This window comes from Benincasa hispida, chromosome 9 (assembly GCF_009727055.1).
Source record: "Benincasa hispida cultivar B227 chromosome 9, ASM972705v1, whole genome shotgun sequence".
Taxonomy (NCBI): domain Eukaryota; kingdom Viridiplantae; phylum Streptophyta; class Magnoliopsida; order Cucurbitales; family Cucurbitaceae; genus Benincasa; species Benincasa hispida.
Window position 1 is genome coordinate 55,752,440 of NC_052357.1, and position 14,925 is coordinate 55,767,364.

General features: G+C 30.0%; 1 protein-coding gene across 1 annotated transcript; it reads right to left on the reverse strand.

The window, feature by feature from the left end:
• Positions 1-10,955: 10,955 nt before the first annotated feature.
• LOC120086811 lies at positions 10,956-12,288 on the reverse strand. Its single transcript, XM_039043602.1, has 2 exons — positions 11,639-12,288; positions 10,956-11,503 (listed from the first exon to the last, which is right to left on the reverse strand). The coding sequence occupies exons 1-2, from the start codon at positions 11,733-11,735 to the stop codon at positions 11,211-11,213; spliced, it is 390 nt and encodes a 129-aa protein (XP_038899530.1). The 5' UTR covers positions 11,736-12,288; the 3' UTR covers positions 10,956-11,210.
• Between the last annotated feature and the right edge of the window lie 2,637 nt (positions 12,289-14,925).

Here is a 14,925-nt window from a genome sequence, read left to right on the forward strand (position 1 = left end):
TCTTCACACAAGCATAATTTTCAGTTTAGAAAGTTACTCAAATTCAGTATGGATTTGAGATCTTCTCCATAATATGAGTCTAGTTCACACATCTCCAATACACAACCCTTTCACAACAAACTTGGGGGGAAATCCCAACCAAAACAAGAGGAAATCATCAATTGCGCATTTGAGAGAGGCTTATATCCAATTAATTAATTTTAAAGAGAAATCGCAGTGGATGGCAATTTTAAAATAGTATTTTCTAGATATAACTTCCATATTTGTGAATTTGCATTTATAGCAAATTTCTTACCTCTCAATTTATTTGACTGTTTATTCTATAATTATCCTTGGGGTAATTGCAATCGGTAGCATTTTTAGAATTAATAACCAAGTGTGTAACATCATTTTAAAAAAATTGTAAATATAGATAAGTTTATCAGCGATAGACTTCTATCGTTACTAGACTCTTACCAATGATATAGTCTTGATAGAATCAGACTATTTAAATTTGGCCATATTTATAATTTTACCAATAATAGGTCTGATAGACTATTTAAATTTGGCCATATTTATAATTTTTTTTTTTTTACATTATATTATATCTGTTAATACTTTAGATCTAATGTCTATATTTATAACTGTCCCTATCTTTATGTCAAGAACGTTAAAATTTCTTATATCTAGAGTATATTTCACATGGCGGGGATATACATGCAGCAATTTTGGATTGTTATATTCATTTATTATAATTTAATTTTGCCGATTTATGTGTTTTCAACCCTAGTTTTGAAGCTTATGAGCAACTGTCATATCTGGCAGAGCTTGCAAGAATAGTGGCAGTGCGATTTTTACGACATCTCTTCTTATTCTTTTTAGTTCGATTTTTCTTCTTTTCAAATTTGATATTTTGTGTTATGTTTGTGTTGAATAATACGATGTTATATTTAGTTTCTTTAATTCTCTTATAAGGCTCTTCGATTTTGAAGGATCTTTGATTCTCTTTGATGACTTTTTAAGATGTGTTCAGTTTCATAAGTTTTAGATTGTAGATTCGCCAACAGAGGTCTGATCTGGGTGTTTTAGTTCATATTTTAGCTGGAGATTGAGAAGTGTTACTTACTTTGTGATTGCTATCTGATTGCAGTTTGATATTAAGTAGTTTTTTTTTTTAAAAAAATTATATCTGATTGTCATCTAATGGTTTTTTGATGTATAATCAATTGTCATGTGATTTCTGTTAAGTATCCTGCTAAAGTATATCAATACTATATTATATTTAAGAAATGAGTGTATTAGACATCAATCACAAAATATATAAAATAAAACATGAGTGAATCAATAGTCAATCTAACAATAATCAACATTCAGATAACTTATTTTTAAAGTAATGAATGTTTCACAAATGAATAATTAAATACATGAACAAACATGATTGAATCAAAACTCAATCTACCAGTAATCGACATGAAATCAAATACAATATGATAATATGCTACTTACTCCGATATTTTACTTGCGTTCCTTGTTATTTCTTTCTTTTTTGTTATTTTTTTTTTCTCTTTTCTTGTTGAACTTTCTCCTTTCTCAAATTTTGCCAATTGCTTTTTTGCCTTTTTTTTTTTTTTGGCTTGTTCTTCCTATTTTCCTTATTTCATTGTAGTAAATAAATAAATAAATAAATAAATAAATAAATAAGTATTAAGATAACAATCACAAACTACTTAATATCAAATAGAAATTAGAGGACAATTAGAAACTATTCTTTGTAAAGTAGAAAGTAATTAAAAACTACTTAGTAATTGACAAAAAATGGAAAGTAATTAGATGACATTCAAATGGTAATAAAAAATTACTTAGGTCACGTTTGGTAACCATTTCGTTTTTTATTTTTTGTTTTTGAAAATTAAATGTATTTTCTTCATGTTTCTTACAATGATTTACATCTTTTTTAAGTACGATGGTTTAATTCTTAGCCAAATTTTAAAAACAAAAGAAAGTTTTTTTTAAAGAAAACAAAAACAAGTTTTCAAAGTTTTTTTTTATTTTTTAAAATTTGGCTAGATTTTTTAAACCATTGGTGAAAAGTAGATAACAAAAGAAGAAATTTGGAGGTGGAACTAGTGTCTATAGACTTATTTTTCAAAAACGAAAACAAAAAATCAAATGGTTATCAAACGGGCCTTAGTAATTGACAAAAAATGAAATATAATCCGATGACAATAAGAAACTAGTAATTAAGAAATGTAAGGTGGAATGATGACAATCAGATTACAATTAGAAACAACTTAGTAATTGACAAAAAAAAGTATGATAATCTAATGACAATCAAGTTGTAGCCAGAAACTACTTAGTATTTAACTAAAAATGTAAGATAATCGAAAGGCAATCAGAATCTACTAGTAATTGAGAAAAAAAAAATGAAAGATGAAAGATAATCATATGAAAATTAGATGACATAATAGGAACTACTTAATAATTGACAAAGATGGAAGATAATTAAATGTCAATCAGATGATCGAATAACACAATTTTGATTTATGTTAAAAACCATAATCACAATCACGAACTACTTAATATCACATAGAAATTAGATGACAATCGCAAACTACTTAGTATCAAATAGCAATCAGATAACAATTTGAATCAAATAGTAATTAGACAGAAATCAGACAACAACCAGATAACAACGGATATCATTGATATTTAGATAGAAATCAAATTAAAATCAAATGTCAATCAGATGCAATCACGCATTCTTAACTGAGGGCATTTTGGTCATCCTGGTATTTGGGTTTGATAATTTTGCCCGCATAGGGTAGTTTGGACATTTATAACTTTTCTTGGGCTTGGGCTTTCTGTTTTGCGATTTTTTTTTTGTTTTTTTTTGCAATGTTTTGCAAATAAGAGAAAGCATTGACATGCTCCTAATTTTTCTTTTTCTTTTTTTGCCAAATCTGCTAGTGTCCCTTTTTTAAACCCTTTTTCACATAAAGTAAATTCAAATAGAATCTAATTTTCCTCTCTCTCTCTCTCTTATTAATTAAATTATCTTACGTGGCATTCCTCTTTCTTTGTAATCCAAGGGCTCTGGCTTTCGCCTCCTTTTTCAGACACAACTGACTCAATCTCAGTTTCACGTTTTTTTTCCCTTCTTTTTTTCTAATTTTTTAAAAATAATAATTAATTAAAATGATTTATTTTATTCATTCTTTTTCTCACATAACATTCTCTGCCGAACTATAATTGCACACCAAAGCTTTTGCCAAATAAGATATATCCAAATATTTATGGTTGTTTTTCCATCCAATGGACAGTTGCCACGTGTCTCAAATCCCATGGATTCATATTCAAGTGGAGAAAATTAATTATATTACTTTAGATTTTGGTTCATTTTTGTCATAGTTTGAAAGTATTCATTTTAGTTTATATACTTTTAACTTTAGTTCATTTTGATCCATATACTATCAAAATGTTTATATTGATCCTTGTACTTTGAAAAAGTGACAATCCTAGTCCCTACATCTTCATTTTCATTTCATTTTTTAAGGATTAAAATGATCACTTTTTGCAAATTTAAGGACTAAAATGACCTGAAGTTGAAAGTACAAGGACCATAATGAATAATTTGAAAGTATAGGGACAAAATGGGATCAAAGTTGAAAGTATAGGGACCAAAATGAACACTTTCAAAGTATAGAAACCAAAATGAACCAAAACTCAAAGTATAAGAACCAAAATAGTATTTAAACCATTTTTTTTTTAATATTACAATAGTATCATGTTCCCTATGTTCACATTATAAATTTATCTTAGATGTCATCATATTTGTGTAGTTTTTTTTTTTTTTTTTCTTTTTATAATACACCTTATTGTCTAGTTATGTTGTGCTTCAATTGAATTTTTTTTTTTAAGGAGATGGTCACAATATAACTCAATAATTTTACATCATTAGATGTTGGAGAGAGAAATTATAAAACTATCTCAAATTTGTATAAATAATAATCATTAAGAATATGTAGTTTTTTGAATCCACGTATGACGGTTATTATGAGACCACTACTTTTTCATAAAATTGTTGTATGTTGAATTAAAAATTTGTATACATTAGATTTGTCAATTTTAATTAAATAGTTAAAATATTATATCATCCTCTCTAACTTTTGTGGTTGATTTAGAAAATTGAATGTGATGAAATTAACACCTATTTTTTTATATAGTGGGCGTGATTTTTGTGATATTGGCCTGTTGGGTGTGTATATTTTTCTTTGGTTGGATTTAGAAATTTTTTATTTTGTGTCATATATGTTTATTTATTTATATTTTGAGTGCATCTATAATACTTTTGTAGTTTGGTATATATGATTTCATAGAGAAATAAATAATTTTACACTATTAAATATAAAAAAGAATATATTGAATTCATACCTAGTGATTAGTAGGAGGCATACATATTTTTAGATCCACGTCTAACTCTTACTATGTGACGATCTCATTAATTATTTTTCATTTTTAAGGTTAAACTTTACTATTATTTTTTTAAGCTAAAATTTGAGTTATTCATTAATTCTTTTTCGTGAATAAATTTTAGGATGACATATGTAGTGTCTAGTTGATCAAATCATCAACTTTTAGAAATAGTAATTAGTATATTTTATTCTTCATGGAATAAATGAAAAGTTGAATACTTATGTTGCATGCTTGCGAGACATGCTGGTGGGTTGGAGTGGGTGGATTGGAACCATTTGGGTTGTGTTCTCCTTACTAGTTATAAGTTCATTTCCAAATGCTAAAAGGTCAAGGTGCTTGAAACGAGGGTTATTTGTGATGGTATTTATAGTAATATCTCTTTTAGTGTTATAGTATCAATGTTCAACATGTTGAGGTTAAAGGTGATTGTAAGTGGAGGTCATTAATCTGCTAAATCACATTTATGTGGATCTTACTAAAGTCTTTTTTTTTTTTTTTTTTTTTTTTTTTTTTTTTTGAGGAGGCAAAGTCTCTACACTAGCACATCAGCCGAGAGATGTCTCTTTTGGACATGTATAGTATTGTCACAATGCCTTGGCGCACTCACTTGCATCAAATACATTGGAAGAGCAAGTTTCTTCTATCTCCACATTCTTTACCTGTTTGTCATTCTTTGTATCTCATGATTTAGTTTCGGTAGTAAGTTGGTGGTGTTGTTTGTTTCTTGGAAGAAATAGTATCTTTTATGTTCGAATTGACTGTTCATAGTTAAATTTAATTACATTGGAGTGTGTACGAGCTTGGACGGTATGGAAAGGGCTCATTTTGATTTAGATGTAGATTAACTTTCAACGCTTTGATGATAGGTAAATGATGAATGAAGCTATCTTTCGTTGAGTTTGCTCTAGCTTGTGTTGGAGCCTGGGCTATCTGGAGGATCAAAATAAGTTTCTTCATTATGAATCCCTTCTTTTACTTATGTTTCGTCGTGAGTGGATGCTTAATTATATTTGTATTTTCTCCAATTTTGTGTCATCTCGGATTGAGATTGACTCAAGGGGTCGATGCTGAGTCCTTTTAGTCTTTCGAAGTCTTTAGTAATGTATGTGGATGGTTCTTATTGAGAAGGGATAGACGATCCCAGTTTTGAGATGGTGTTATTGGATGAGGGTTCGACAATTATGAGTAGTACGTTTGGTTTTAGTGATTTGTATTTGTCTCTATATGTGCTAAGGCTCATGCGATTATGGAGGGATTGTCTCTAGCTGCCTAGGTGGAGGTGGATATTATCACGATTTTTCTTGTTATAAATTACTTATTGATGTGATTAATCTGTCAATTGAACTTTTTTTTGGAGGCTTGGTACACATCATTGAGGATATTTGGCTCACAGTTGCTTCTTTTTATTTGGTTAATTTCCACTTCGTGCATCGAGAATGGAATAGAATTGCTCATGAGTTAGCATGTCGAGTTCTTTATATTGTATCTTTTCCTTAGCTTTCTAATTTTTCTTATTGGTTAGTTTTTAGTTGTAATCATGATGTAAGAAACTTTTCCTTCTGTCAAAGATTGTAGACTTTAATTTTGATGAATTATTTTGAGTTAAAAAATAACAGTTAATTTAGTTACATAGTAGAAATGGTTTATTTTCATATTCATATTTGAATTTTTACAATAAGAGCTTTCTACACATATAACCTAAATAAGTAGATTCAGTTACACAATTGTCTAAATTTTTCTATTTTATTATGTAAGTAGCCTAATGAACTATTATTTTACATAAAACTCTAGCCCAATTTACTTTTTCATGCTTCCTTACCATTCAATTTTTCTTTTTTTTTTTAAAAATAAAATAATATTAAAAGGAAAAAAACGCATGTGCAGTTTCTCGTAGTTATGAACTTTTGAAATCTACAAAAGTAAGGAAAAGCTTTTTAAAAAATTTGGAAATTATTCCCCTCATAGATGAAAGCAAGAATCAACCAGAAGTTTTGAAAGAAAAAATAAGTTATATTTGATATAACAGGATCTATTTGATATATATTTGAATTTTCTAGTAATACACTAGGGTATATATATTTTTTTAGTACAATTAGGGGTAGGGGGACTCAAACCACAAATATCGAGATTTCTAGTACACTCCGATGTCAATTAAACTATGCTCAATTTGGCATAAACTAGGGTATATTTGATTAGTGCACGAACAAGATAATTTGTACAATATACATCGTATATATCAAACATTACATGTAATGTATGTTTATATTTTTCAGTATATTTGTAAACATATTAAAAAAATAAATCATGGCATATGCAATGTACATTTATATTTTTAGTATTTTACTATTATATTCGACATATACTTGAGATCTCGATGGAGAGGTGATCAATTTTCAACTAGGAATACGGAAGAAAACAAATGAAATCTTCTAAAATGGAGGAAACATTAATTTGAAATATCTTGTATTAAATAAATATCAACAAAAATTAACAAATAATAGAAACAAGGTCAAAATTCAAAAATAATGTTGATAAGAAAAAAAAGTTAAATATTCTAAATTTTTTTATAAGGATGAAAATGTTAAATTGATCTAAAATTAAACATAAAAGCTCTTAATGAAGCAATTTAAAATTTAAAACATTCATAAAACATATTATAAACAAAAAGTTCCAAAATATTGTGTACTTTTAAATTTTTTGCTTAAAGTATAAATATTTTTGAGATTTTTTTATTTATAAGAATTTCTCCAAAGACTCACCACAAGTACGCAGTAAATGCTCCACATAATCCAAAGAAAAAGATTTTAGGAGCAGCCTATTAGTCTCATCTGGTTTACTTAGCAATTGGCCCAACTATCAAACATGGGCCGATAAAGTCTAAAGGCCCAAATAAACAAAAAAAATAGTTTAAAAATCTTTGTTCTAATTTTTAGAATTTGACTAGAATTCATGTACTTCTTAAAAGAAAAAAAGTGAAAAGCGTAATTGAAAAATTGAAAAAAAGTATAATATTAGAAAAAAAAAAGACAACAAAAACACACACACACAAAAAAAAAAAATAAAATAAAAAAAAATTCACCTAATGAGACCTAAATTTTACATTTCTTCTTTTGAAACTTGCATATAATCCAACAAACTAATCTAAACCCCTAAACTAAACTAGACACTCTAAATTATTTTTATACTGTGTTTGAAACTTTGAAATAAATTGAAAAAATAAAAAAATATTTCAAACAAACTCAAATTTTTACATACTTCAGAAAGCTTAAATATTTAAATGTTTATAATATATATATAAATTTTTAGTAACTAATATATATAATTTTAGAGGTTCAAAAGTGTTTTCTGAAAAGAATATGTATTAAATAGAAAGATATCTAAAATTTTTAGATTAAGGTAGATGCCATTTCTTAATAATCTCTCTCAAAAGTATATCAAAAGTAAAACTTAAAATCTTTCTATTTACTGAAGTTTTCGTTTTTTTTGAAAAAAAAGGGGGCCTTTCTAAAATATTAAAAAAATATATCTTTTGCATTATTACCTTTTCCAAGAAAATCTTATTCAAAACTTGATTTTTCATTTTTTTTCTTTTTTTTTTTTCGTTTTCATCTTTCTAACCAAGTTATACGAATAAAAACATGTTTTTAAAAATTACATTTTTTTTATTTTCAAATTTTGACTTGATTTTTTAAAATTTTGATAAAAAATTAATAACTAAATAAAAATTTAGAGGTGAAAGAGATGTTTGTATGCCTAATTTTCAAAAAATAAACACTAAAAACCATAAGACTAAGACATTATCTAATAATCATTTTGTTCTTAACTTTTGATTTTTGAAAAGTAGCCAATTTTCTCTCAATTTCTTACCATAATTTGCATTATTATTAACTTGAATTCTTAGCCAAATTTCAAAAACAAAATTTTAAATAATTTTTTAATTTTTGAATACACCGGTAAAAAGTACATAATAAATAAAGAAATTAAAATATGAAAAGAGTGTTTTTAGACCTTAATTTTCAAAAATTAAGAACCAAAAATAATATACTGTTTGTTAACTATTTGATTTTTTGCTTTTTATTTTTAAAAATTAAGTCTATAACACTATAAACCTCCAAATTTCTTTATTTGTTATTTACTTTTTACTAATACTTTAAAACCAAACCAAAATTTAAAAACCAAAAGAAATAACTTTTAAAAACTTGTTTTTGTTTTTGGAATATGGTTAAGAATTCAACCATTATACTTAAGAAAGATGCAAGTCATTAGAAATGCGAAGGAAATAGATTTAATTTTAAAAAATATAAAACAAAGAACGAAATGATTACCAAATGAGATCTAAATTATTACCAGAAAAGTTCAAATGTTTTTGCTTAAATATCTTAATTATTTTTCGAATTGGACACCATCTTCAACATTTTATTTTTAATTATCTATTTTTATGATTTTTTGTGACATAATAATAATAATTATTAGCTTTATTTCCAAATATAGTAAAATGAGTCAATTTATTTATAAATATAGAAAAATGAGTCAACTTATTTACAAATATAGTAAAATATCGCTTTCTATCGGTGATTTACACTAAGGGGGTGTTTGGGATGAGGAAATAAGATGAGTTGAGATATGAATTCAACTCATTTGTTTGGGAGGTCAACTTCGTACGTCACCAACATTTTATACCATGTCCACCAACAATACTTTGAACCCTCATCACCATCGATACCTTGTTACTCAACTTTGACAAATAATTTCGGCAACCACCTTCGACAACCCAACTCCGATGACCACTTCCGACAGCCAACTCCGACAATATCCAATCATTATTGTTGACGACCAACTTTGATAACCTCCGACGTTAGCCACTCCACTAACTCTGACAACCATTATTTTAAATTATGAATACTACAAATTTGGGTTTTGTTGACACACGAGTTTTTTTTTTTTTTTTTTTTTTTGACGCTTGTGACATAACCGTCAATAAAAGCTTAATTTAAAGCTTAAAAGTAATTATAAATTTAAAAATACATATAAAACACAAACAAATGTATTTAAGTTGAGGCACAAAATTATCAATAAAAATACATTTATTGACACAAAAGTATGTAAGTTCCGTCAAAACGTTGAATTCTGGTTTTTTTATTAGTTCATAGTATTTTATAGTAATTTTTTTTTAGTAATTTAATATTAATAAAATAATCTTTATCATGTAAGAAATCAAATGAACTTGTATGTAAAAACAACTTTTGAGAAAAAATTGTCAAACACATGGATGTTATTATTTTAAAAAGTTTTTTTTTTTTTTTTTTTTTAATCAAAAGTATTAAAATAAAAACAACTTAACTAGAAACGTCACATGCAAAAATCTGTAAAATGATTGATTAAATTAAAAAAAATTGAAATGCATGATCCAAAAGTAAACCCTAAACTCTATTTCCCAAAACCCTCAACAATACACGTGTGCTTAAAAGACTAAAATAAAGTGCAGTCGGTAGTTTATTAAAAAATATATATAGAATTATTGAATAAGAAAAATTTCCAAACAAAATTAATCATCATAAGAACAAATTATTTATGTAAAGAAAAAAACTATATCAAATATCTCTGACATATGAATTCAACATCGTCCAAAGACCCAAAATACGGATATATGAACTTTGCAGACATATGAACTCAACTTAGTGTGCCAAACAACTTTAATAGATTAATAGATATCTAACATTACTTATCACTAATAAATAGTGATATTTAGTTATATTTTAAAAATGTTTATAACAAATTTTTCAATTAAAAAAATTACCCTAATTATTATTATTTTGTTCAAGGAGATGCACACAGATAAAAAGATCGTGTATCTTTATATCTTTAGTTAATTTTAAAAAAGTAAAAACAAAAGAGAAAAACTTAGGTGTTGTGCCACCCGATTGCCAAATGTGTCACCTGACACTTTTATTTATTAAAATATATAGTTTTAATATATATATATATATATATATATATATATATATTTATGTGATAAAGAGGATGAAAATCTAATCGTTAGGTGCATGGAGAATCTAATAGTTAGGTGCATCCTGATCATTGTTTAAAAAAGAAAAAAAACAAGTAGTTACCTAACATTACTAAATGCCAAGTAGAAGATGCTTAAATGTTTTAAATATTTATAGAAATAGTAAAAAAAAATACTCGTATACATTGATAGACTTTTATCAACGATATACTTGTATCTATTTCTATCATTGATAATATCAACCATAGAATTTTATCAATTTCTATTATTGATAGATTTCTACTAATTTTTATCATGCTAGACTTCAATCAACCTTTATGAATGATAAACTTGTATCGATTTTTGTCATTAACAATATCAATGATAAATTATCTTTCTTGATAGATACTAATAGACTTCCGTCAACTTCTACTAAATAAGATTAAATTTTATTATTTGGTGTAAATAATTTTGATTTTAATTATATTTATTAATGATTATTATTGACATTGTTATTATTCAGGTTAAATGAGATGTAGATGTACACACATAAGTGTCGCCCAAATGTTTATTCCCTAAACAAAGCTTGGCGAATGAAGGTCACCGATCTCCACTCTCCACTACCAACATTGTCACCGCCATAACTTGTTATCTCCACTATTATTCAGCAGCTCCAACCAACCAAAATCAAACCCCAAAAACTGAAAATCTAAAATTCATTAAACACAAATCCAAAGTAATCCATTACAGTTGGAAAAACCAGCATCAAATTTCAATATACCATCTCAAATTTCTTCACTGATTCCTCCCTCTGCAGCCTCATTTCTTCCTTGAACTTCTCTATAAACGCCTCCACTCGCCGGTTTAATTCCTCCTCCGTCAGCGACGCCTTTCTTCTCACTCTTTCCCATTTCGTCACTTTCGGAGGGCTACTACCCGCGGTTTCTTCTTCGGATTTATCTAATCGTCTCGAGAACGGCGCCGTATGCCCGCCCTCCGTTATCGCCTTCCACGCGTCGTCCAACGTGTCCTGTCCGTTCACCGTGGACCATCTCCACATCGTCCCTGCACCACGAATTCACCCTCCGAATATCAAATTAATTACGATTCTGCCATCTCTTTACCAGATTCTGCAGTTTCTGAAAAGAAATCATGGCTTTGCAGAGAGAGAGAGAGAAGAAAAAGAGTAGAGAGTAGCACCTGGAGGAGTAGTAGCAGCTTTTGCAGCTTTTCGATTACCGACCTTTGAAGAAATCGGCGGTTTCTTATCGTACTTCTTCTTCAACAAATTCTCCATCCAATCCTCTTTTAGCAATCGACTCCGATCTGTCTCGCTGTTTTCGTCAATTTCTCCGTCTGAAATCCTAGAGTACTCCGATTTCTCTTCATCTTCCAAAACATCCGCCGCGAAATCTTCGTTGCGAACATCGCTGACGACGGCTCTACGAACTGTGGAATCTGATTGTGAATCAGCGGAAAGCTTCGGCACCGTCGTAAGCGGAGGATCCACGGCCAGGTCGTTATGAAGCTTGGAGGAGGCGAGGATACTGATGATAATGAAGTTAAGGAGCAAGTAAAGGTAAGGAGGCTTTAACTACAAAACGATGGAGCTCCAAACGTCGGGAACGTCGGAGAGCAGGATACCGGCAACTACCGGAACGTAGAACTTCAGAATCATGGCCATGGATAGAACGGCGGAGGAGAGGAGTAGAAGCTTGAGGGATTGAATCCGATGGGTGGTTGAAGTCATTAGAGAGAGCATACTGTACGTGATTATTTGATCGGCGGTTTTCAGAGAAAAGACGAGAGAGGTTTTGGTTTACGAAAGTTGTGAATGAAAGCTTGCGCCACTAATTATTTATTCATTTATCAAATTTGAAAAATTGTCTACCAAATTTTCCTTTACTTATTTTTTTTTTAAATCTTACTATTTGTGTGCATGAGTGAGATGTACCAAAATATTATGATGTATTCAATCATAGCTCTTATAAATATTTTTTTAAGTTATTTTGATTAAAAAAAAATATTTTGGTTCATAGTATTCATTCACGTGTTTCTAAAAAAAAATTCTATGATTGAGACGTCGAAAAAGAATGTGTAGCTTCTTAGTAATATGTGCAATGCATACAGAATTTGTAGTTCATTTTTTACTACACAAAAGAAAAAAGTTTAAAATATTTTAATTAACGAAATTCATATTCTATCTTTCTCTTCAAATAATTAAGATAAAATATGAATTTATGATAATTTAGAAGGCAAATGACAGGATTGTATTTTAAAAAATGTCCAGGTTACATTATGATGTTTTATATCTATAGTCTAAATCATAACCATACATGAAAGGACATACATGTTTATTTAAATATATGTCCATAACTAGATTGTGATGTTTCATACGTATGATGTAGATCACACCTACATGCGAAAGGATATATCTATTCGTCGTGCAACCGCTCAATCTCAATGTAACGCAAAAACATGACTATTCGTTTAAATACATCTTTACCATTAGATGGTGATGTTTCAATTTATGGACTAGATGATATCCATACACAAAAAGAATACACCACTTTTATCACATCCTCTCCTGGGCTTACCTCTTTCACCCAAAATGAGCGTGAAAACCACAAATATCACCCTAGTGTGGTACCTACTATCCACTCTCATTACAGTAAAATTAGGCTTCCATGACACACATGGATACATGCAAGCGAGAAAAGACGTTTTCGGTTTTTTGTTATTTTATGATAGGTTTTTAATGTCCTCGATTTATGACATTTATTAAATGTCATTAATGAATTTCAATTATGGGTTTTCTTTTTAAAAGAAAAAAAAGTAAAGGAAAAAAGGGAAACAAAAACTTAAGGCTTCTATTCTTTCTTCCTCCTTCTCCTTCATGCCTCTCTCTCTCCCTCTTTGTGCAACTTTCGACGAGCGTGAAGAGTAGTGGCGACACCTGGTAGCAGCAACGGGGGGTGTCTGGCGGAGAGCAACGACGACGGCACGTTTGGCAGCAAATAGCGACGGCAGCGCGACTCTAGAGCGGACAGGCAATGGCGACGTTTCCTCTCATCAGTGACGGTGACCAACAATGCGAAAACCCATAGGTTTTGACAATTTTAGCAACCCACACGTCTGGATATGCTGGCAATAGCATTTTTCCTAGTTTCGACAAGGTTTGACAATGACCCACTCTATTTCGACACTAGGTTCGTGTTACCCACTCTTTAATGACTTTATATATGTAGGATTTAATATATTTGAACACTTTTCAGCAAGGTTTTGCGTCATTTTGGGTAAATCTATAGGTCAAACACTTTAAATTCCTTTTCGAACTAGATTTAAGTTCTTTAGACATATCTCTAATGCGTGGAAACATTTATTTGTAGATTTGGAGTGGTTTAAAATCTAACTGGACACTTTTTAGCGAGGATCCAAGCTCTTTATGAGCTAATAATCCGGTCATGATTCAAGATTGAATCTTCCGGATCGCATGGAAGAAGAAGTCCACACGTTGCTATTTTTAGTAAGCATTATGTTAGTGGTTTGTGGTTATTTTGTTGTTATTAGACTATAAATGTAAGTCCATTAATTGAATAAAAAATAGGGAGTTCTATTACTTTTCTTTCTCTCGCTAATATATTTTGCTTCCAGAATATTTTGTTTTGTCTGTTTTCTTTAAATATATATCAGAGTGCGTGAAATTTTTTTTGTGTAGATCCCTGGTTTTTAAACCAACATTTGGTATCAGAGCCAGGTTGTCTTCTCATCGCAGTTTCCACCGTCCAACGAAGATGTCGAGCGTCTTGCAGCAAGCGAAGGAGAACGACGGAGTGCTAATTCTCTATCCGATGTTGACTCCTCACAACTACACGGTGTGGGCGATAAAGGCGGAAGAAATCCTCGACGCCCAAGGAGATTGGGAGGCGATAGAGCCGGCGAGAGGAGCCGAAGTGGATGTGAAGAAGGACAAGAAGGCGCGCGCGTACATTCTCCAATGCATCCCAGAAGACTGCTTCTACAAATCGTGAAGAAGAAGACCGCAAAGGAAATATGGGATAGTCTCAAGACAAGGTACTTGGGTAGCGAGCGGGTGAAGATGGCGCGAGTTTAAACCTTGAAGAGCGAGTTTGATGTTCTTCGGATGAAGGAGACCGAGACAATCGATGAGTTCGCAGGAAAAATCAGCGGATATCAAGCAAGTTCTCCACCCTCAGTGTTGCACATGAGGATTTATCATTGGTTAAGAAGCTTCTGAACTCTGTCCCCGACAAATATTTCCCCGTAGTCGCCGGAATCGAGCAATTCTAGATCTCGAAACCATGCCGTTTGAAGAGGCGATCAGACGAATGAAGGCGTACGAGGAACGAACGGCGCGGCTCTGAGGAAACAACAACAACTCCGATGGACAACTCCTACTTACCCATGCCGAGTGGAAAGCAAGATAGAAAGGGAATAGCGATGAAAACTCTTCGGTGAACAAAGGG